Raw genomic sequence first — 24,888 nt, forward strand, 5'->3', positions numbered from 1 at the left:
ATTAAATCAAAATCTCTGATTTTCATACATTGGTATTTTAGTACATAGAGAATAAAATCCCATAAGATTATTAAGATTTATTTTATATTATTTATGTTAGAAACTAAAAATATGTTAAACAAGTATAACGAAAAAAAAAAAAAAGAATTAATTATTAACGACAGAGGAAATTAAATTGAAACATTCGGCATGTTACGATACAAATATTTGAATGGTGAAGAAATAAATTATCTATCAACTTACATACCACTCGTATACAATATATCACATATCAACAATTTTATTTAATGTCGTTTTATTTAACATACAAGAGCTATTTCTTTAAACACGATGCACGATTTTAAAATGCATACGAGTTCGCACATATTAAATAAGTCTAGGTTACACTGATATGACATTTCGTTACGTTAAAACTGTACACAAAAAGAGCGCGCAAACACGAGACTATTCGTTTCTCGATTAGCCTTGATTGCCTTGCTTTTCATCGCGTTCCTCGCAAGATTTTTTAATTAATGTCGCGATTCTCCTCGTTCGACGATCATTCGCTCTTTATTCTCCTTTTCATTTCGATATACAGTCGCAAAATGATTTTTATTACCCTTGAGATATCGTATTTATAAACCTTTGAACAGCAAAAATAGCCGAGAAGCGCGAACATTCGAATAATTTTGGTCCGATTCGATCTTTTCTAAAGGAGAATCAAATTTTTGTCCGACAAGTTCTTTCGTTATTTCGCGATATCATTCGAACGCGAGAGCACGCGATGAACAAGGAGAAACGATCGAGGCTCGCGCATCGACGTCGCGCGTCACGGGAACATCGTACGAACCTGTCGTCGATACATATTGTCTCCAACGTACATTTACACGTACGAAATACAGTCTGCGATTTTCGATCGACGATCGTTCTACATACGGTAGATACGATACACGCGAGTCTAGTACGCATATACGCGACATATTTAGCATTATTATTTAGACGGTAAAGACGGTTAGAGACGATATACGATAAAGACATGATGAGTGTCGCATTGGAAAAATATATGTACGCGTTAGTTTAGGGAAGAAGGAATGATAAGACGAGGTTCTACGTGCGGGCGCGCGCGCCTCCCTCCAAGCACAGAGATATGTTTAATTTGCACGACAATTGGTTATTTCGTGTTAACAACGATAACGATTAGGTATCGACTCCGCGAGATGCTGGATGCAAACGAATTATTCTTCGCTCTTATTATATTGTTTCACACGATTCATATACACGCACACGCAAAAATCTCTGTTCCCTTCGGTACTTTTAATATATCTTCTCTCATAATTATTTTTCTTTTTCATTCTTTTCTCTCTCTCTCTCTCTCTTTCATTCTCATAATATAACTATATGTACTTACAGTGTATTCAACAGTGCATATTTGCATCATTCTCACTTCTCTCTCTCTCTCTCTCTCTCTCGCTTTTTGTTTAGCTTTTCTTTTTTTATAGTTCATAAGTATAATAGGCTGTGTTTTACGTCGTTATCGTTGTTGCACGATATCGAGTCTAGAAACGAGCAAATAGATACAAATGAACGATCTCGTAGAACGCGTAACATTTTTCTAATTAATTTAATAATGTTAAATTAATATCGCAAGAGTGTACAAAGCGAATAGATAATCTCGAACAAATATGTACAAATAATTGTCAAGATAAAAAACGAAACAATGTATATCGAAAATACGTTAGATCGAGATATCTTGAAATTTGGGATATTTTTGGTTTCATTTGCAGTTTTATTTATAGATAAAATATTTGATTTTACGTGTTACGCGTAATACATAACGTAAAATATAAACAAGGACAAAGAATCAAGTAAAATGAGAATCTAGAATCTAGAGGATTAAATGCACCGATACGATAAGTTATTCGTACAAATAGAAAGCAGAAGGGAAAGTTTTCTTTTCTTACGCATACGATTGAATCTATCGATGAAAAATTAAACGATTCCGGTTTAATTCGTCATGAAACTGCGCTATCTCGTGATCAAAGCTATCTCAAAGTGGCAGAACAGGATGTGTTACATAGCTTAATCCTTAGTAAATTTAATATCGTTCTTCTGTTCCCTTGAAATCGAATAAAGCTAGACATTCCACGCATTGTCAGAGAAGGAGAGAAAGCGAAAATTACGCAGAAACAGAGAGAGAGAGAGAGAGAGAGAGAAAGGGAGAGAAAAAAGTAGGAGAAGAAAAGAGAATAAGATTGGTCGAAATGGTGTACGGCAAAGGAAAAAAAAAATCGCAAGAAAGCCGATATAAAATCGTCCAAAGAATAATAATAATAATAAACAGCAACAGAAGTTTCGTGATACGAAACACAACACAACGCATGGTCCAGAGATCGAGGGAACTAATACTAAATGGACTATAAAGACTTCTCTCTTCTATTCGATTCTCGATCGAGTTTAGGATCTCTACTGAGTTTATCTTGTTTTTAGCGTATTTATACTTTTAACACCCTCCTCGTGATAATTACGCTAGCTTTTCTATTACATATTTGCATTTTGTATTACAATTTACATATCGCAACACGATATCATATCGAATTAGAGCCGAGGGAGGAGGGGAAGGGGGAGGGAAAGGAATTCGGAGAGGGGATTACCGACAATCGTAGTTCACGAAGCATCGGCCTCTATACACATCTCAGTTACATTCTTCTCTTACAATCTCTTAAAACCGTCCGCTATATAAATAATACTGAATCTACAATATTGGTATTTTATATTGGACCGGCGAAACGTCAAAAGTTTGGACTTTGTCGGCACCGAGTATGATGATTTTTCCATTATTCCTCTACTTCTTCAACTTCCTCAACTTTCTTCCCTTATTTCCCGGCGCGATTATCGACGACGCCGCCGCCGTCAGACGTATCATAACTTCCGTCTGTCCAAGAAATTATAATCCCACGTTTCCCCCGGTTGTCGTCAAAAACAAACAGTCTTTTTTTTTTACAAGGGTACAATTTTCTCGTTTCGATGCACCGGCGTGTCGTACACTGGCACGCATTTGTAATATTGGGGAGGGTAGATGGAGTACGAGGTCTCGGAGGGCGAGAGGCGGGCTCGGAATCGACTGTGGAGAATGTGGACGATGAGCATCAGGCAGAACAAGGAGAGTATCGTGATCAAGACGATCGGCACTGTGCCCCATCCTTTGCCCTGGTGGTGACCGCCGTTCGTCGCGCCGTTACCTTTCGTCGGCTGAAAATAAGAGAAAAGCAGGGAAATTAATCGAGGAATCGATATACGTTCGATTGACGAAACGATACCGGAATACTCACCGCGATCGGGCAAATCGGACAACAAGTTCCAGGTTTCGCGGGCAACGGATCGTTGCAGGCTATCGAGCAAACAGTCTCTTTGCAGCTAAGCTTCCCTCCGGTGTCGCAGGTGCACGAGGTGCATGAGTTCGGATGCCAAGTCGATCCTTCCGGATGCGTTCCGTTCGCGTGGTCCACGCAGAAAGCGCGACATCGGCACATCTGTGAACGTCAATAATAATGTCAATATCATTGTCAACATATAATGTACGATGAATTTTATTAAATTTTATTATCCGAAAATATACAAAAAATAAGGAAATACGCTTATTTAATATCAATCTTGTAAAATTGATTCTATAATTTTTTAGCTGTCAAATTGTACACATTTTTTAATATGCAAAGAAATGTATGCTTTGAAAATTTTAATCTTCTCTTTCGTTTTTTAATGCCAATGATGGATTATGGATTTTAATATTAGATATGTATTTTTGCCAATTTTATACCATTGTCATCTTTTTTTAATTTCTTAATTATTTTCGATTTTTTTTCAATAGTTGATATGTTGTACATATTATGTGAATCTGTTCAATGTCAAGTTTAAATTATTTAAATTTTTATTTTCACTGTATAATAGTTAATCATAAAAATTTTTCGTATATTTTGTGCGAAATAAATTTATATCTTTTTTTATTAAAACAAACTCTTTATTGTATGCAACATTACAAGCACACAATAAATTATAATGAATTATGTATAAATTATATAATTTACATTTTTTTTTTTAATTAAACAAAATATCATATTTTGAAAGAGTGACATCAATTCTTAAAATTCTAGTATTATTTTCGTTTTTAAAATAAAACTTTGTAACTTTGTATGAGATAAAGCAAGATTTTGAATTATGAAATACATATAAAATATACTCGGGCAAAAATGCACTCGAAAAATGATAAAATTTGATTTCGCGTATTCAAAGAGATTTTAAATTGAAAAAAAATTGCTATATGTATGATACATTATGTTTTAATAAAAACATACAAATTTTCATTTTAACTCAGTCATTTTTAGATTGTATTCTTAATATTCTTATTTTTAAGATATAACGAAAATAATGTTTCAACATTATGGCTTCAATCGATGTTTGCAATATGTTTCTGTAACTATTTAAATTAAAGAACGGAGGAAACTGTTCTATTCTACTTACTGAACAGCCGCGTTTGTTCGTTTTGTAACCAAACGCGCATCGTTTTCTGCATCCGATTAAAGGTGGACAACTTGTCGATTCTGGCGTTCGGCATTTGCAAAATGTGCAATCGTTTTCGTCCATGACCAATCCTCGTTCGCAGTGCAAGTCGCACTTCACCTCGGGACAAATCTTTTTTCCGGCTTCGTCGATCGCTACAGCGTCGGTGGTAGGTTGTTCAAAAGTCTGGCAATCGCAGATCGAGCAATCATTTTCGTCCTTTACGATCTTGCAACCGAAATCGCAGTGAAACTTTGGGCAAATGTTTTTGGATTCGTCGTTAGTAGTAGGACGATCCGTTATTATCACATCGTTTCTCTAAAAAATAGAAAAATATGGGAATGTTAAAAAATTGTATCTCATCTTGTCATATATTTGTATGTATATTAGATATATAAAAAAAATTTTTGTGATTCTTTTTATAAGAAAATATATTTTCTGATAATTAAGAGATAAATTAATCATTCATAAATTTCTTTTTATTCGATCTTTATTTATAAATATATTTGAAAAAAATTTATTATTTATTTAATATATGAATTATTATCTTCCTATATTTGTTTTTTACAATCTTCGTTTTAGATGATGAAAAACATAAATAAATTCGTAAATGATTAGTTTATTTTTACTTTTATAAGCATATATTTATTAACATAGAAGAAATTAGGTATAATTAATTTTAATCAAAGTATCAAGTTTTTTTTCGTTATTTCTAATATAAATTATCAATCCTTTCTTTGCATTGAAAGAAAATTCATTTCAAACAAACGTAGCCATGATTAATCAAGTTTTTCATAATCTGGAATATTATAGCCAACTTATTTTGTTTATATTGTTAAACTTTCGCTTGTTTAATAATATAGCTTTTCCAATACTTGCTTTCAAAATAAAATAGAAATTGAAAATTGAAATTGTTGATAACTATATGACTCCAAAAATCTTCATTTTCATTTTCAATGATAATGAAAGCAGTTTCGTCGATTCTAAAAGAAATTACTTTTTTAATATTAGAATGCTTCCTTATATTGATATAAAAAAAATATTAAAAACTTAATTTTTCTGTAATATGTTTGTTTCATTATATATATATTATAAGTATTAAATATTTAAATAGTTGATCAAAAAATATGAACGTAATACAAATTATAAATTATTTGCAAGTACTATCAAATATTTTACTTTTCTAGTTTCTCTATTATTATTAATTATTTTATTAATATAATTTAATAAATTAATGTCAAAAATAAAGTGAAAAAATTATAGATCTAGAAAGATATCCAATTAAAGATTACATTAACTCGAAGAATTATATTAATGACTACTTAATTATGTATAATAACTATCAAAAATATATGATTTAATAAACGATTTCAATTATCTGTTTATATACAACAATTTTCTGGCACAAAATTAAATTGTTAAAGCCTTATATATATAATTTTTCACACGATAAAAATACTAATTTCTTTAAAGTTGGATTGCTCTTTCGATGTTAATGAATATAAATATCTGAAAAACGATCACAAGAATATTTATACGCCTAACACATACCTCGGATTTATCGCAACTACAAATGGGACAATTGCTCTCGTCTCTCACGTAACCGTGCTCGCATGTTAACTCGCAACCGTCGAGAGAAGTTTGACAAGGTATCTCGGATCGGAGGAACGTCGTGTTTGTAAGCGGTGGACAATGCGGACAACATTCGCCAGGATCGGGAGGAATCGCGTTCTCGCAGGATTTGCACATTGATTCTTGGCAGGATACCATCCCGTCCTCCTGGCAGACGCAGCTAACGCAATCGGATGGCTGCCATCGTTCGTTCAACTCTCTCGCTTTGCCCTCGTAAATACAATATTTAGGCGGTTTCGTCATCTCGGTTGCCACTTTTATCCATGAGATGGACTCTGCGAAGCAAACAAAAGTAATTTGTAAGCAAGTTTTTTGTAAATGTAATTTTTCTTTCCATCACGCAATTCGATGATACAGTTTATTATATATAACGTAAACAATACAAAATGAAAAATTAAAAGAAAAGAATATAAATATAGATTTGATAGTTTAAATGAATTTTGCACGAACGGTAAATTATAAGAATGTTTTAAAACTTTGAAATAAAATCAAGATATCAATTTTTTTATATTGTTTATTCATATAATAAAAACAGTAAACTTATTACTTTAGTATGTCATTAATACGCTTCATAATTAATAAGCTTGGTAATTATATATAAAATTTCTCTTCGATTTTAATGAAATTGAAATGTGTTATCAAGATCAACATTTTAAACAATTTTTCGTTATGCATATATTCCTTTCGCTTCAATTTCTGAGATATACGTAGAAATATATATATTCCGTAAGTAAAGTTTGATACAGCTTTTTTATTAGACTTAATATATAAGTTTAGATTAGCTCGATTTAATGTAAGTTCTTATTAAGTAATTATTACAAGTAAAATGAAAAATATTTTTTTCTTCAAGTTTCGAAGATCAACGCTGGAAACAATTATTCAGAATATTGATCTTAACAATATATATTCAAGATCATATTGAAATCGAAAAAATTGACTTTTTCTATATATTTATTTTATTAATTATTTATTCAAAATTTATAAAATTAGATTAAAAAAAAATCTAACAAATAAATTTAATCATAGAATGTTTCATTAGTATAATATTGTTATTAATGATTTTTCTTTGAAAAAATCTGTATTCAATTCTTTAAATACTTAAATTAATGATATCAATCATCAAATATAAAAATATTAACTTGTTCACACGTCAAAATTGTATTCATTAAATTAATATAATATTTTATCTCAGTATCTCATATCGTATCCAAGATTAATTCATTATCTCCATATCAAAGATAATTGTAAAATTATTTTTTTAATATATAAATATTCATATTATTATTAAAACATAGAAAAATGGTTAAAATGTTATTTTATTATCTATTATTTTTTTTTTTTTTTTGAATAAGAGATAAAGAAATTTATTTTTGCTTAGGATTGCCATCTTTTGCCAAACGATTGCAATCTAAATTGAAAGTTGGCGGCGATAAGTTCTCTAAGTTGCGAACAGACTGGGATACAATCACTAGAAATAATGTATCCTGACAGTTAGTTAACTACCGTCAATCTGTATTTCAACAACTTAATAATAGTGACAAATGTTAGTATTTATATATTCATTAACTCTAATTTTAATTTATCAATTCAAAAATTAAACAATTATATCTATAGGGAAGATGTTTCAAGGAAAGTTAACCAATTATTAATGACATTGCATCTATGTGTGTTATATCACAAAAAGAAAAAAATATTTCTATTGTGTCAATTATTTTCTCTAATGATTGCATGTTATTGAAAAGTTATTAGCATTTATTGAAAAATTGGTTATGTAAGTAAATATTTTTTCTAACAATATTCTTTTATATATAAGTAATTTAATTTAATTAATATGAATATTCAAGTCAAAATAAGCATTTTGAGCTAACTTTTTATTGTTTCTATGTAATAATTTAAATAGTTATCTCAAAAGCGTTAATTTCTATAAAAAGTCATTTTTATATTTTATTTAACTTGTATATTTATTTATAAATCTAATTTATATTTAATTAATTAAAAAAAATCTTTAATTTATCATTAAAATATAAATATGAAAATTAAATTTTTGCGACATTACAACTTTTTTAACATTGTTATTACTTTATTAGAAAATAATTATTTTGTTAAAAAAACATTGAAATACTTCACAATTATTATAAACAAATCATCTTTATTTAATCAGAAATCTTTAATTTATTATTAAAATATAAATATGAAAATTAAATATTTTGCGACATTACAATTTTTTTAACATTGTTATTACTTTATTAGAAAATAATTATTTTGTTAAAAAAACATTGAAACACTTCACAATTGTTATTACAAACAAATCATTTTTATTTAATCAGAAATCTTTAATTTATTATTAAAACATAAATATGAAAATTAAATATTTTGCGATATTACAACTTTTTTAACATTGTTATTACTTTATTAGAAAATAATTATTTTTTTAAAAAAACATTGAAGAACTTCACAATTATTACAAACAAATCATCTTTATTTAATCAGAAATCTTTAATTTATTATTAAAATATAAATATGAAAATTAAATATTTTGTGACGTTACAACTTTTTTAACATTGTTATTACTTTATTAGAAAATAATTATTTTGTTAAAAAAACATTGAAAAACTTCACAATTATTACAAACAAATCATCTTTATTTAATCAGATATAGCAACTCATATAATTATATTATTTCTCGCATAATTTATTAAAAATCAAAAACTGAAAGATTGGACCGTGTATATTTTATACAATCTCTCTTACACAATTATTCAATTGTTTCTATTGATTGCTTGTATGCAGTTCTACAATTATTAATGATCGATCGATCGATCAAATATTCTCGAATTTTTATTATTTAGAATCAACTGATAATTAAACGTATTTGAATCTGTTACCTGCGGGTTTGCACTCGTAAAGAGGGCAGCAGCTACCGGGTGTCTCGCGATCCAGGGCAGCTCTCACTTGTACGGGGCGATGTCCCGATTGACAGGTAGGCCTTGGACAGGGCGCACACTCGCACTTTCCATCCTCGGTTAACACGCTATTTTCGGGGCACGGCTCCGATTCTCGAGAGTCTTGGGTTTCGGAAAATAAAGCGACACTTTGAAGCGAGCTGTGTCCCGTAACGAAACGACGTGATCGTGACACGAGGCGACATTTAATTCGATCTCTTACCTGAGGGCAGGCAATCGTAACGAGCGCAACAGCTACCCGGCGTTTCTGGATCCGCTGGCTTCACCTGGATCCGACGTTGACCCGATTCGCACTCGACCGGTGGACAGTCGATGCATTTGCACTCACCGCCCTCCCCTTGAACACTATCCTCCGGACACTCGTTGCCACGCGTGTCCCCTACAAACGGATACAAATGTTCAATATGTTTTCCTCGATTGCATGCCAGAGGATCGCGTTACCGGTTATCGAATTTGTTTCGATTCGAAAGAAAAGCGATCGAACGGCGCTTACGATGGAAAAAAGCGTTACGATTTCTCGCCATCGAACTAATGCAATTTTTCTTTTTCCCTTCCACCGATTCATTTACCGTAATCTCATTCACGCGGTTACAGGAAACCGTTACAGAAATATTACTCCTCGAGGATAAAGCAAAATTGCATTTGCCAGGCAAATGTTGGCACGATCGAGTTGTATTAGAATAACCGTCGAAGAAAGTATCGTGATACTGAATATCACAGATTAGTTAAATGCGCTGCTGTTCATACGATCTTTTCGATATTGATCGTATTGATCGTTATTTCTCTCATGTGGGGAATCACGATACGATAGGAAATACGACTCTCCAGCAACTCGAGAATAACGCGGGAAAAGGAAAAGTTGGATCGCAATTGGTAAGTAAAATTTATAACTACGATGATATTTCTCCGGAAATGGATAGGATTTTGCAACATATCCGTGTGTGTATCTCCTCCCGTGTTTGAGAAGCAACAAAGGAAAAATAGCACCCGTGAGAATCACCGATGCAGTGTGCGTTCGAGAAGGATACCTAGCATCGGTGCCTAGGAGTATTCTATCTCCACCTGGACCGAATAATGCCAACGTTTCAAACACCACATTTCAAGCCTTGAATCATTTCAGCTTTTGCCCTACAGAAATCTTTTTGCTCAAAACAAAAGATGAAGAATCCGCTGTACGTGATTCGTTTGAAAATCGGATACAATTCGAAAAAGAAAGAACGAAGAGTGCATCAGATTGTAAATATTCATTCATATATATAAATTATGCAGAGATTCATTTTATTTCTCTTTTGATTATGTCATCGCCCACGCAACTTTCGATACAATCAAGAAACTATAGTTTCTTGTATTCGTCACACTCGCCTAATTTGGTAATCTCGTAATTTTTAGTTTCTTTCACATCTCAAGAGGAATTTTAAGATCCTTCGCCATGAATAATGAAATGGTAATAAAATTTTGGATTAAGAATTGAGTGACGAAATTCAACGATGAAAAATATTGATATGGAGCTAAATAATACATAAATTAAACATATTATTTTTTAATCAACGAATTGCATTTTCATTTCTATTTTGATTTTCTTTTAATGATTTCTTTGTATCTTATGAATTACTGATACATATTTTTTTAGAGATCTATCACACGGTGTTGTTGCCATATGGTAAGAAAGAAAACTTTGAAAAGAAAGATTAATTTTTGATTCATATTTATTTATGAAGTCTTCTTATATCGAGATTTAGAAAAAAAAATAGATTATAAGTCTAATATAATGAGTTCACTTTATTTTCTCTTTTGATCATATAATAGCATATGCATTTAGTATCGATTAAAGACATATACACGCGTTATATATTTAAATTCTTGAATAATTGAACGTAATATCATGATAAATCCTCGTGTACGAGAAGCAAAAATCTAAAATGCAGTAAGCAAATATTTGCGGTTACTTTTTTCATTCCCTTTAGCGGATAATTTCACGCTCGATAAAGTAATTAAACGAAAAAGTTCTGAGCCTTACTCATGTGATCGTTTATCGGCTATGTGTCAACCGGACGTAATCGCAGAAAATTCCCGGTTCAACGCTTCTTTTTTTCTTTTCAAGCGCTCTGTGATTCTCGTTCGATCTTTAAAACGGCGTATTTTCAGTCTCTAGGCTTGTATTACGCGTTTACCAGGATTATCGATCGAGCTGCTTGGTGCCGAGACAAGTAATTGAGCTTATACCACGTAATTGGCTTTTAACTTTTCGACATTGCTTCGGCGGACATCGGATGATACGAAATAAGATTATTCGATGCGCTTCTATCGCTGTCGAGATCTCTCGCAAGGACAAAAGTAATATCGTTACCATTCGTCGATAATAAAGTTTGGTAAATCTCAGGAATTTTTCTTTCGTTATCCCAAAATGTGTATATTATAATTATTTATGTATATTTAATATAATATACGATTTTTTAAAAAAAAAATATCTGATCTATATTTCATTTATTAAAACTATAAATGATTATTAATAATTGGAATTTAATACTTGAACGTTATTCTAGAATTCTACATCTATTTAGGCCGTTGTTATAAAATTAGGTTAGGATTTCTCATTGGGTAATAAAATTGATTTTTTTTTGCAAGCAGCATGTATCAAAATCAATAGAATGTCATCGATCATGATTTAAAATTAATAATATAATTATAAAATAATTCCAAATAAAATAATCCGCATTTTTTAAAATAAATAATAGATTGTAAAATTCATCTAACGTCTACACAAGAAATATATTTGCGAATTTAAATATTTTTTAAAATAATCAATATATCATAAATTTGTCTAATATTTAAATAAGAAATATATATTTGCAATATAAATAGATTTATAATATTATAGATATAGGATAAATGTAGATTTTATATTAAAGAACAAAAGCCATTTTTCTCGAAGTTTTTACTATTTAAATGTAGAAAACATTAAAAATTATGCATTCCATATCAATATTGATTCTACCATTTTGAATTGTTTCTACGATCTTCTGTAATGACTCTTTCGCTCATAATTTTCTACATTTTCTTTCTTTTATATTCAGTAGCCATAATTCTAGAAAAATGTTTATTAATTATTAAATATATTTTTAATATCTTATAAAAAATTGGAATTATCTAACCGAAAATTAAAAAGTGATAACTAAACTTATTTTTTCCATTATTATATGATGATATCATATAACGAATGTAAATATAATTTTTAAATATTATATTCAAAAAATTATAAATTGTCATATTGTAGTTTGAAAAATTCGTAAAAAGTTTTTGATGTATACTTTCGATACAATTTTTATATAACGTATGATTTATTTAATTTTTCAATTAAAAATAAACAAAAAGAACGTATACAAATTACAATGTACTACCAAAAATAATATATCGTATAATCAGATAATATATCGTATAATGTGAACGTTTTATAACTGTCTGCGAGATTAAGTCTTTTACTCACAAGGTCATCTTATCTGAAATTATTCTATTTTTGCTTTTTATTGCATCTTTATGCATTTATGATATGATAATGCTATGATATACAACATATGTAATGTTTTATAATTTTTGTGCAATTTTTCCAGTCGATTTTATTATTTTTGTGTTTGTTATTATATTTATTATTAATAATTTGTCAATGTACTTTTGCAGATTTACAAATGGTTATTATTATTAAGAATTTTATAATGTAAAAGTATTTGCTTCAAACTTTAAGGATCTCAAAATAAAATTAATATTAATATAATATCGATATTTAAAATGTGAGATACGAGGAAATTTTTATCATTTCGCAATATGAAATATTTATGTAAGTGGTCAATGCAATTCAGAAGCTTTATTATTTTTAAAATTAAAATTTATAAAAGATAAATTGAGATACGAATGATCGATAAACACTTAAATTATATCTTATCGATTCGCTGAGTTGATTATATTTTGATAGAAATTATTTTTAGAAATAATTTTCAACTTTTAAATGTTTGAAGATTTTTCTATAGAAAATTAAAAATTAATTCAATTAAGAATATTAATTTGAGTGCATGTGAAAAAAAAACAATTTTTATCATTTAATTGTGAATATTTTTATTATTATCATTATTATTATTGTAATTAAATATTACTGTTATAAATTCATTCATAGAATCGGGAATCTACTCAATTCTTAATTTCTAGTTATCATTATATTATAAAAGATACTTGGAAGAAATAAATTAAAAATTTTAATTATGATTATAGAAATTAAAAAAAAATTAGCAAGCAAAAATATTCATTAAGACTTATTTATTAAGTTACAAATAATTTAATTTTATATTAGATGAAGTGAGACAGAGAATGAGTATGACAAACATTTATTTTTTCACTTTGCTATTATTTTTTCATTCATTGACACTTATTAAAACAAAATTAAATTCTTTACAATTTAAAAAATAAATTTCAACATTTTTGTCGTTTTCATATTGTATCATGTTGTTATGCAAAAATGCATAATATATACATAATGCTAAGTATACTTATTAATATATAATAAAAATTGTTTATTTATATAAAAAAATTTTTATGTCGAATAAATTAAATTATCCAACTTCAATTCTTTTCTCTTTTTCAACGATTCATCGACTCTTTTGTCAGATTTCGTTCCTTCCTCTTTCTCGTTCGTTTTCACGGAGCAAGTTTTAAGTGAATGAAAATCAAGCAGATCGAGGACAAGGAATATCATGACAGTGTCGATGACGGACTCATCGGTCATCGCCGAGGACCAAAACTTTGCCAAGCTTCTCCGATCCGGTTGTGATCGAGCGTTGTGAAACTCTGTTGGATGTATCGCGTGTCACGTTCGTGAAGACGGATAACGGGAGAAAGAAGAGGAAAGAAAATGATGAAGATCATTATAAAAATACGCGAACGTTATCTCGCGCATATAATTGACATTGACGTAACGCGGGACCGTGCGCTTCTCACTTCTTTGCTTTCTTTTTCCTGCTCGAGATTCCATTTTCTAATCTTACCTCGTTAACTTCAATTTAATTTTTTGACCGATTTTGCGAATTTTTCCTTCTCGATAAATCATCCAGCAAATGGGTCTTATTTGATATAACGATATCGAACGATTTCAATGATTTTTTTCTTTTTATATAATTATTATTGCCGAGTGCATGACTCTGAATAATTTTTTCCTTACACATAATCCGGGAAAACGGTCTTGGAAATCTTACTCGCCAAAAAACTTTCAGCCCTATTACGTTGAATTCTACTTACATGCATTCGTAGCACGTGCGAATAGTGTACAATCGTCACTTTTGAATTATTTGTACAAACAAACGACATAACGGATGAACAAATATCAACTTAATATCCATTCATAACGAACTTGGACATTCTATGAAATGCAAAAAGAAAAAAAAAATATAAAACAATATGTTCAATCTTCGATGTTTAAATGTTTGATATGTCGATTCATTCGAATTTATTCAATATTGGAATAAAAATATTTTGTCAAAATAATAATATTTACATAAGAGGTTAGGAAAAAAATATTTTAAACAACTTAATAACTCTGAAAATATTATTCGATAAATTTATTTTAAATTTATTTTATCTTTAATAGTTTTATTAATCTGTTGAGGCAAATAAAATAAATAACATTTTTATATTAAGTTGGTACTTTCACTAAAATTTTAAATAAATGATTACATGTATTCATTTACATTTATGTTTTAAATTGTATCACAAAGGAAATCTTAAGTTAGTGATCACATATTGATGCACATATAAGCAGAATGCACATAAAAGAGAAAATTTTTTGAAAGAAGAATTTTCAAAAAATTAATACTAAGGAAAAAATTATTTAGAATAGTTCATAATATATTAAAAAATCATTGAAATTATTCAATGTTGCTATATCAGAAAGTTAGCTTCGTAAATTGTTTTATTAATATAAAAGTATATTTTTAATCATACACAAACATTTTCATCGATGAAATACAATCGAATTATAAATCCATATTTAATAATCAAATATTCAATATTTCATAACAAAGACTAATTAAGGTACAGTGAAGTTTCGATATTTTTTTCTAATATAAAATAGTAGAGAATAACGTAATATTGAGTTAAATAGAATAAATTTGAGAGAATTGGATAATATGATAGACACAATATGATAGAACATTTTATGAATAATTATGAATAATATTTGATGGATACTACAATTAGCTTACTTCAATTCTTATTTTTCTGATAAATAAACATTCGAGCAAATTTATATCACATATAAATGTTTCAATTAGAATTATATATAAAAATTTTATCTCTATGAAAATTTAAAAACTATATATTATCCGTATTAGTTCTTTCTGATAAAAAATTTAAATAGATATTACTTATAACACTTTGTAATTCAAGTTTAAAACAATCTATCCAGTTCTTAAAAATAAGACACTTTGTAGCACATAAGAAGGAATTAGTTGGACTTATTTCTTTTAGTTTTAAAAACTTGTAAGAGACTAATTTATTATGAAAGAAATAATAACAACGAATTTAAAAATGAAAACGAATATAAGAAAGATAATATTACATGAAAAAAAAAAATGATTGAATAAAGTATTTAATAAAGTGATTATTATAATGATGATTAAAGAAAGATGATGGTTGATAAAATATGAAAATATAGAATAATTTGAAAAACTCAAATAAAATATAAAATATTGTTATAATAATACAAGTATATAAAAGTACATTTTTATTAAGAAATTTATATTATATATTTTTATGTAGAGATATATCTAGAATTTCTTATATATTTATTTAAAAAATAAATATTGCAATATTTGTTATATTGTATTGAGTAATATTAAATCAGTCAATACAATATATATAATTTATACATCTTTCCCATTTTTCTGAAATTATGAATATAAAATTTTTTATATCAATTTATTTTCTATCCAATCAATTAATATTTGATTTACAATTTTTAACAATAATATATGAATGAATAATATAGTTTTTCTTATAAATTTTTAAAATAAATAAAAAACCGAAATATTATTTTTAAATTTATATTACTTTGACAATATATTTAAAAAGTAATTTTGTTTTGTATATATAAAGTAGTATATATATTTAAATGTATATAAATAATATGTAATGAATTTCATTATATTTAATTTTATTATATTAATAATGTTATGTTTGAGTAATAGGGAAACATCATTATAAGATTAGCTATATGTTTTAGCTTGTCAAATTAGATATAGCTAATAGAGAAAGACTTTTTAAATTAGCTTAGTAATTTTTAAATATCAAAAACATGAATTAAAAAATTTTTCTAATTATCTAATAATCTAATAATTCTAATAATTATTTCTAATAATAATATTTAACATATATTGCAATAGATTATTCTGAAGATTATCTATACAAAAAATGTCATTAATTTCTTAAATATTTTAATTTAGAAAATTTATTTTTCTATCCTTGCTTCTATATATACAAAATAAACTTGATATAAGAATAATGAAATATTTACCATTTTTTCCTCCATTATATGTATATTAAAAACATATGGTCCACAATTCTCAAATCTCTTTATTTCTTCTAATATCGCTTTCGAATAACTTTTTACCCTTTACGTATAACGTTTCATATTTGATCAGAAGAAGAGAACAATCTAGAATCTTGAAAGAAATTAATGAAATTGCCAATATAAGTTTATCTTTAAACTTTTTCCCTTAAATACTATTCCCTTCCCTCTCCCACTTTCATCTCTCATTTCAACTTATCGATACTTTATTCGTCGGGACCGTGTCGTGATTCTTTATTTTTCCTCTCCCTCACTATCTTCGATATCCGTTATCCGATTTTTTTCCCCGAATACGGCAAGCTGGCTGAAGCTTGCTAACTAGTTTATATCGACCGATAGATCGAAGGCAAGGCGGAGGGGAGAGGGGAGGGAGGGAGAGCGAAAGGTTGAGTTAAAGCTGGGAACGCGCCTAGTTTTCAACCACCGTGAGCTTTCGTTTTCCCCCTCGCTTTGAAATCGTCCGAACTCGCTGCGCCGCTATTAATTCTTTCCGGTCTTTTGTCTATTCCGCCGCGCAGATAGAAGTCGAGCTGCTCGCTATTCCGCATTGTTCACGTCCTGGTCGACGTTTTTTCGCCGCTACGCTTTGCCTGTCGTTTCTTTTCTTTTCTTTTCTCTCCTTTTCCCCATCCTATTTTTCTTCCTCGCGAATTACAAAGTCGAAACGCGGTTAGATAATTGCCGAGTTCTGTGAATACAGTTTTATGATGTGCAGCGATAGTAGACACTTTCGATGCGATTACACGAGAATTATTGTGCCAACGAGAAAAATTTTTTATAATTTATTTTGTATTATTAAGGCATCAACAATATCCAAGATTATTGATCAAAAGTGAGAAGGGAAAATGTTGTAATCATTTCGTATAATGGATCAATTATAAGATAACTTAAATGATGATAAAATTAATTTAAATTGTTTATTGAAGCAAGTTATAATAATAAATGAAATTAAACGAAAATAATTATATTTATCTGTAAAAATTAATTAAGTAATTGATAATTACGAGATAAATTTTAGTTCAATACATTGCATCAATTTTTCAATTGGCATAACAGGCAAAAGAAAGAAAAATATTCTTTATTGAATTTTCTCCATGTTAATTAATGTAATTTTAATGTTATAATCAATTTTGATGATAATATAATCATCGACTATATTTTTGAATTTAAATTATAAATTTTAAGTAAAATATTTATAAAATTAAAAAAAAAAATATCAGTGAGAAAAAGATATCGAAAGTTATCAAAAAGTTATTATCATTTTTTATAATATATTTATAAAATATGTATTTATATTTATTATACGTTTTAATACGTTATTATACGCGTTACATTCGTCCCTTATTGTATTATACTGTCCCAGTTTATTCAATCTCTAATATCAAGCTAACTCGTTTATCAATAACTCGTTTTATTAAAGAACTTTGACGAAATCGGTCATCGAAAGGTAACAAACATGGGACAAATTATGGGATGCATCACGGGTTTATCAAAGTTTATCGATGCATCATAATCCACCGTCAGGGAAGTAAGGAAAACGGGTATCTATGATAAAGGTTTCGAAGAGGAATTTTTTCGAAGAGCAAACGAAAATCTATTGCGTGCGATGAGAAAATTTCGAAAAATTGCGTATAATTGTATATACGAAATATATATAATATATATATGCGTGTGAAATATATTTCAAGAAATTAAAGCAACTGTTAATTTCTTGTTCACGTCATTGCAACGATTTCGAGCGGGCGAACAAGCGCGACAAATTGATAATTTACGTACATCGAATAGGCGCGTGGATTCTCGACGCGAAGTAGAAATGAAAAAAAAAAAAAAAAAAAAGAAAAGTTTAGGTAAATCCAATCCAGCAAATGCACGAGGAATATCCGAGCCAAAAAGCGACCAACGAAGATGATATATCTGCGGGAAATCATTAGCTTAATTGAAATCGGATAGGTGGATGAAACGAAGTTAATGATTGAAAGCAACGGAGCTTGACGCTTGTTTCCAAAACCGTGCGAAATCAATGCGATTGATCGGTTGATAAAAAAAAAAAAAGAAAGAAAGAAAAAAAAAAGAAAAGAGAAAAAAAACACTATTCCTGGAGAGATCTGAATGAAAAAGATTTTAATTAGCTTTTTCTTCCGCGGTAAAAACCGACAACGAGCTGTCGGTTAACGGGATTTAATCCGCAAGTGGTTTCCAATCCCTTCCCTCGATCGTTTGAATCGTACCGATTTAGGACGAAAGATGCTTTCTAATCAGGAAGTTCTTCTCCTTTTTTTTTTTTTTTTTTTTTTTTTTTTTTTTTTTAGGGACAGGAACAGAATTCATCGCGCGCTCGAATGCACGAATCAGAGCGGAAGGGTGATGCGTACGCGCGTACATATCTACCCTGCCCTTTTCATTCCGAGCTCCGTTTTGCTTAATCTCTTTCATTTCGTTTGAAAGGACTCATCAAGCGCAAGAGATAAATCTGTGCTATCCACCGAGAAGAGAAAAACCGTGGGCGAAAAGTTGGGACCTCGATGGATTCGAAATATCCTCGCCTCCTCGCGTTGAATATCGCGCAAATTATATCGCCCGAAGAACGATTTCGAACGAGAGAAGGAAAGTTTTTTTTTTTACACCCTCGTATCGAACGTGTCTCCGCTGTCATCGTCGTTGATAAAGAAAACATCTCTAAGCTAGCTAAGGATTTCGACACACGAGCGTTGTTCCCGGTATTTTTGTCAAAACAAAGGACTCTTCTTCTTTGGCCTTCATGACTAGAAAAACAAACGTTCCAAGACTTCTTTCTTCTCAAATCCACCTTCGACGCTTTCCTCTTTCCTTTTCTTTTATTTCTCCTTAACTTTCCTCTCTCCATCGATGCGATTCCCTTTTTCTAGCAGGGAATCTTTGATCCCCTCGATTACGTTCCACGATATTTTTTTCTTCTTCAAAACTTTTTCTCTTTTTTTTTTTAACGTCGAATAGAATCTCTCGAGGTAGATTTTTGTTTCGCGCATATCTATTATTACTCGATTAAATCCAATACAAAATTTCTTTTATCGAGTGCTTGGCTTGTGTTGTGGATTCTGAATAAACTTCGACTTCTCCACGGGATATCCTGGGGTACTTAGGTTGGAGCGTGTCTCGGCCGTATATAATTTGTTCGAGAATTGCTGGAAACGTAGATTCCCCTCTTGTGAGCGGGAAAATGATCTCGAGTCGAAAACCTATTACCGAGACGGTGTTATCGATTTACTCGATGATATTTCGCGGTTGCTTTAACGGGGGATCGTTGTAACTGAATGGTCGTTCAATTCGTGGAAAGTTTGGCGGAGCCGAAGGTTTCAGGATTGCCCCGTATACCGCGGAATAAAAGTTACGAGAACCTATAGTTGTTGGCCCCAAGTCATGCACGAATGGACTACTACCAAACTTCCAATTGCCATCACTATGGAAAATTACTTCGCAAGGACTTATACCACAACCTATAAATGTCGTGATCGATGCTCTTCATTGGAATACGCTTTCATAATATTCCAATGAAATTTATTCGTGAAATCAAGTGTTGATCGAGGGAATTCAGTACAAAAGTTGTTCTTGATTGTACGTATATATAAATTATACTTATCGACGTTCGACGAATTATTTTTATTTTATAATAATTCAAGAATATTGAAATAAAGACTCGATCATTGTAAGAAAATTGTCGATTAAAATGAGATTTATTATTTTTTCAATTTATTAAATCTATTAAATTAAACTTATATCTCTTTTAAAATAAAATCACCATTTATAATAAAAATTTTTGATAAATATTTACAAAAATATTATCTTCCGATCTCGATGATTTTTTAATATGTAATAAGCTTTCATCTGGAAATCGTTTATTATTTAATAAAGTTATTAACGAAAACAATTTAAGTTAGATTAACTTATGGTTTAGTAAAAAGTCATTAATGTAACCTGTAATCCAAAGTCAATATAAACCATAAAATTAGAAATTAAATATAAATTATTGACATTAATTAATTTATCTTAGTTCTAACTATAATTTCATATCAAATCAAAATTAAATAAAAATTGTACATTATTATTTATAATTGTTAACTGGTTTATAATTTATATTGAATTTGACCAATTTGAGGCATCAATATCTGTGCAAAAATATGATTAATACTAATTTAAACAAATCTTTTAAAAAAATGTTTTATATTAATAAATATTGAAGAATGATTACCAAATAAAATCTTCACAAACAGACTGATAATGTTCAATAACATATTAAAGAATTATTAAGATCGGAGAGTACTATTTTTTTGTAAATAATTATCTAATTTTTACATGGAACAATCAAAACGTTTTTGCAATTGTTTTATTTCTTGTAAAAAAAAACATTCGATTAGAATATTTTCATAACACTTATACTAATTTTCAGTCGTATTATTTATTGGTTTCATAAATATGATTTCATAATTAATTTGCGTTTTAGAGTACTCGATGAATTTGATGAAGATAAAACACTATGATTTTCATATCACAGATATCATATTTGCCTACTATTATTTTTTTTTTTTTTCAAGTTTTTCGAACTATAAAAGAAATAAAAGTCAAGTACTCAATTGAACTGAAACTAACTAAAACCTGATATAGTTGAACAATGGCATAGATATCAAGTATATCAATAGTAGAAAAAAAGTTTTGTAATTGAATATTTCTTTCACAAATTAAACAAACGTATGAACTTTTTGATTACACTATCCATTTAAAACATTCGTTATTATTTTTTAAGATTTTAATTCGTGAGATTCAAGAGTTTAATCCTTAAATTAAGTTAATTTTCGAATTCGATAAGAAGATGATTTTGATTTAATGGGATGCTGATTTATTACGCTTTCATATTTGAAAATATACATCTGTTAAATTGAAACAATATAAATAAATATAATAAATTAAATAAAATTATATTAGAGGAATATTTTTCGTCTTTTTTGTAAAGTCAACGATTTGTCACAATTAATAAACTATTTTTTCTCTCAAGTTTATTGAAACAAATCAAAATATATTATTATTCTTTTCTTGTATATTGTCAAATGTTGCATCAAATTGAATTCTAAAATCCTTCTAGCAAAAAATATTTAATCTATTAGGGTGTCCCATGAATTTCTTTCTTTTTTTTGATACAAAATGAATACAAGATTTTAAGATTAATTTATTGCATTATATATGAAATATAACGCTTTGCTTTATCATCTTCTTTCATTTCTCTTTTTCCAAAATTGTTCGGATTTATTTGCAAAATATTTCTCGAGATGCGTTTTTATTTCGCTGTAATAATTTTTCTCTTACAATTAATGCAACATGCAGTTTTGCATTGTCGCCTCGCTGCCAATTTTGGCTGTTTTTCTGCTATTATCAAGCTGATTGCAATATTTTGCAGAATTGATGGTTTCACTTTGAGAAAGAAGCTCATAATACCTTTCCAATCTCACCAAATAGACAAAACCCTTTCTGAAATCGCAACAGTTGAAGTTTTATTGTCCTAAATCAAATGCATTTTCTATGCACATTTTGATACAAAATCCAAATCTTCTCTCCAGTGACAAGACTCTTTAAAAAAGAATTTCTTTCATATAATTAAAAATCGCACTTAGAAACGCGGTTCTTTGGAATCCAAACTTTATATCGATTGATATATCTCATCCTGATTATGTATTCTTGTTTTGGGAATATTAGTGGCATTCATTATCTCGCGCACATTCATATATCGCGGATTTTCAGCGAGCATGGTTTTGGTAATATTCGTTGCTGCTGCGGCCTTCATCTTTCAAGTCAAAATTGCCAGCTCTAAAACTCATAAACCAATTGCGGATGGTCGTAACAGTCGTAACACTATTCTCGTAAACGGTACAAATCTCGTCTATGATATCATTTGCGCTATTACTTTTTTTTCAAAGCATATAACGTACCGCAAATGTTTCCTTTGACTGTTCACATTGAACGGCGTGGAAAAAAAGTTTTAAAAGAGACCGTGTCACCAATGAAACATACTTTAAAAGAGGGATGACTGATACCGATGCCATAAACGGTTAATAGATAAGCTTGCATGCTCATATAAAAATAACGTCATTTCTTCAGCGTGATGAGAAAGAAATTTATGGGACACTCTATATATTAAATCGGAAATATATCTATTTTAAAATTAGAAAAGTTTTTTTTATCTAAAATGAAAAGTTAAACAATATATTTTCTTTAGATTTAGATCATGACAAGATTTGTGTCAACACTTGCTGAAAATTTTATGGATATCGATTGGTGCAGAAATAATTGACATCGAAAAAATGTAAAAATTTATATTTTAAAGGATGAATAATATTTTTTGCCAAGAGTTGTAATCGATTACGAATATTTGATCACATCAACATTAGCTAAGATTAAGATCTTGATTTTATGTTTCGAAATTAGCTTGCATTAATTTTTGGACTCGATTGATTTTTTTCTAAACATTTGCGTGTCTTTAAATCCGTACAGTTTTGATAATTGAATAAGAATCATTAATAATTTTTAATAGCTTCAAGATTAATAATTATTCTATTTGTACGTGTCTTAACATCTTGCAAATGAGTTAAAAACAATATTATACGTTTATATAACCAACAACGAGATGCCAATTCCAAGAAATGGTCCAAGAAAAAAATTCCTCCCAACGTTCGACGCGGACTTCGATCTGGATATTCGAGTGGAAAAAGGATAGAGAAAAAAATTAGAAGAAAAAAGATGGAGGGGGAAAGGAATAAAAAAAATATAAGTATAAAAATTGTCCGTACGGGAGGGGAGGTTGAAACGAGCTATGCTCACCGACGTGTTCGTTCGGCATGAATAATGTAGCTTCTGGCACGAGCGGATAAAGCGAAGAAAGCGAAAAAAGAGGGAATAAGAGAAGAAGAGCCGCCGCTTGACGAACGTAGTAGGAGTAGCCCAAGTATAAAGGACGGAAGGGTGCGAGCGAGCGAAGCCAAGACAGAAGGGCTTTGATCTTTTGTAGCCGTCGAATTTACGTTGAAAAGTTAGTAAATGCCGGCTACAAAGTCTCTCTCTCGAACTTATCTTCCCCGTTCGAGGAGAACGATGCTCCAGCTACCATGGTAAATATCTTATTTCGCAAATTCTATTTAGAAACGCGGTGTTTCCTATTCGTCGTTTCGCCCAACGGCGCAGATACGATAACACGGCCACGATCGGATAATTATAAAATATAGAAATAACAGAAATCGCAGTGTTGCGACGTGACGTTGCGTCGTTGCCACGTAAGCTGCCTCCGTGCAGCGTAGTACGCTGATACACCACCGCCGTTCAGAGACATCGTTATTAGCGAGCCGCGCCACGACTTGCTTTCGCGACACCGAAATATCGCTGCCTCTGCTTTCCCCAGAATATCTCTCAAGTTTGCCCGAAATCGACTCGGCTTGAAAATCAACTTGCCGCGTCATTCGCGATTCCTTCGTCGAAACGAAGGATTACCATATCGAAGCGGAAGAATCACGTACAAAGAAATGTGAGAATGTTATTCCAATGTTTCTTATTCCTTTGGAATAAGTAAGAGTTCAGTTTCAATTTCGATTCGATAAATGAAAAGAATTAGATAAGTGGAAAAATATTTATAATATAAACGACGAATAAATAAATTATATTTAAAAAAAAAATAATTACAGTCAAATAGAATAGAAAAATTTGAAAACATGTACAAATTATAATTTTAGAATATAATTTTTATATAAATTCAGGACAGTGCAATACAAATTGAATAACATGTCAAATAAAAATAAAATGATACGTTTTCGTTATTTCTATGTTTTTATTCCCATTAAGAAAAATTTCATTTTCTTCAGAGAAATGAAAGAAATAAAAAAAGTTTTAATTACAAGAAGAGTCGTTATTTAATTTCTGGCTTCAAAAGCGTAGATAAATCTTTGAATTTGTCTTTTTTAAAGTTTCACCTATAAAAGCTATGTAATGACCAGAATGACCATTTAAAAAAGATAATCTTGACTTTTCATTAAAACAAAAATTCAAATTCCTTTTATTCTTTTAATTTCTAATGATGCAATTTATAGGTCATTGAAAACTGATTAATTTTTATTAATGCAAAACATTTTTTTATCAAACTAC

General features: G+C 29.4%; 1 protein-coding gene across 3 annotated transcripts in view; it reads right to left on the minus strand.

Moving 5' to 3' along the window:
- Positions 1–255: 255 nt before the first annotated feature.
- The window catches only part of LOC724618 (cysteine-rich motor neuron 1 protein), a 261,295-nt gene continuing 236,662 nt past the window's right edge, over positions 256–24,888 (minus strand). For all 3 annotated transcript variants that reach the window (XM_026446249.1, XM_026446248.1, XM_001120512.5), the window contains 6 exons: positions 9,331–9,507; positions 9,051–9,230; positions 6,085–6,440; positions 4,495–4,851; positions 3,309–3,509; positions 256–3,228 (listed from right to left, as the gene is read on the minus strand). In XM_026446249.1, the coding sequence (XP_026302034.1) occupies positions 2,977–3,228; positions 3,309–3,509; positions 4,495–4,851; positions 6,085–6,440; positions 9,051–9,230; positions 9,331–9,507 (1,523 nt within the window). In that variant the 3' untranslated portion in view covers positions 256–2,976. The remainder of the gene's footprint in view (positions 3,229–3,308; positions 3,510–4,494; positions 4,852–6,084; positions 6,441–9,050; positions 9,231–9,330; positions 9,508–24,888) is intronic.

This window comes from Apis mellifera, linkage group LG1, assembly GCF_003254395.2.
Source record: "Apis mellifera strain DH4 linkage group LG1, Amel_HAv3.1, whole genome shotgun sequence".
Classification (NCBI taxonomy): Eukaryota; Metazoa; Arthropoda; class Insecta; order Hymenoptera; family Apidae; genus Apis; species Apis mellifera.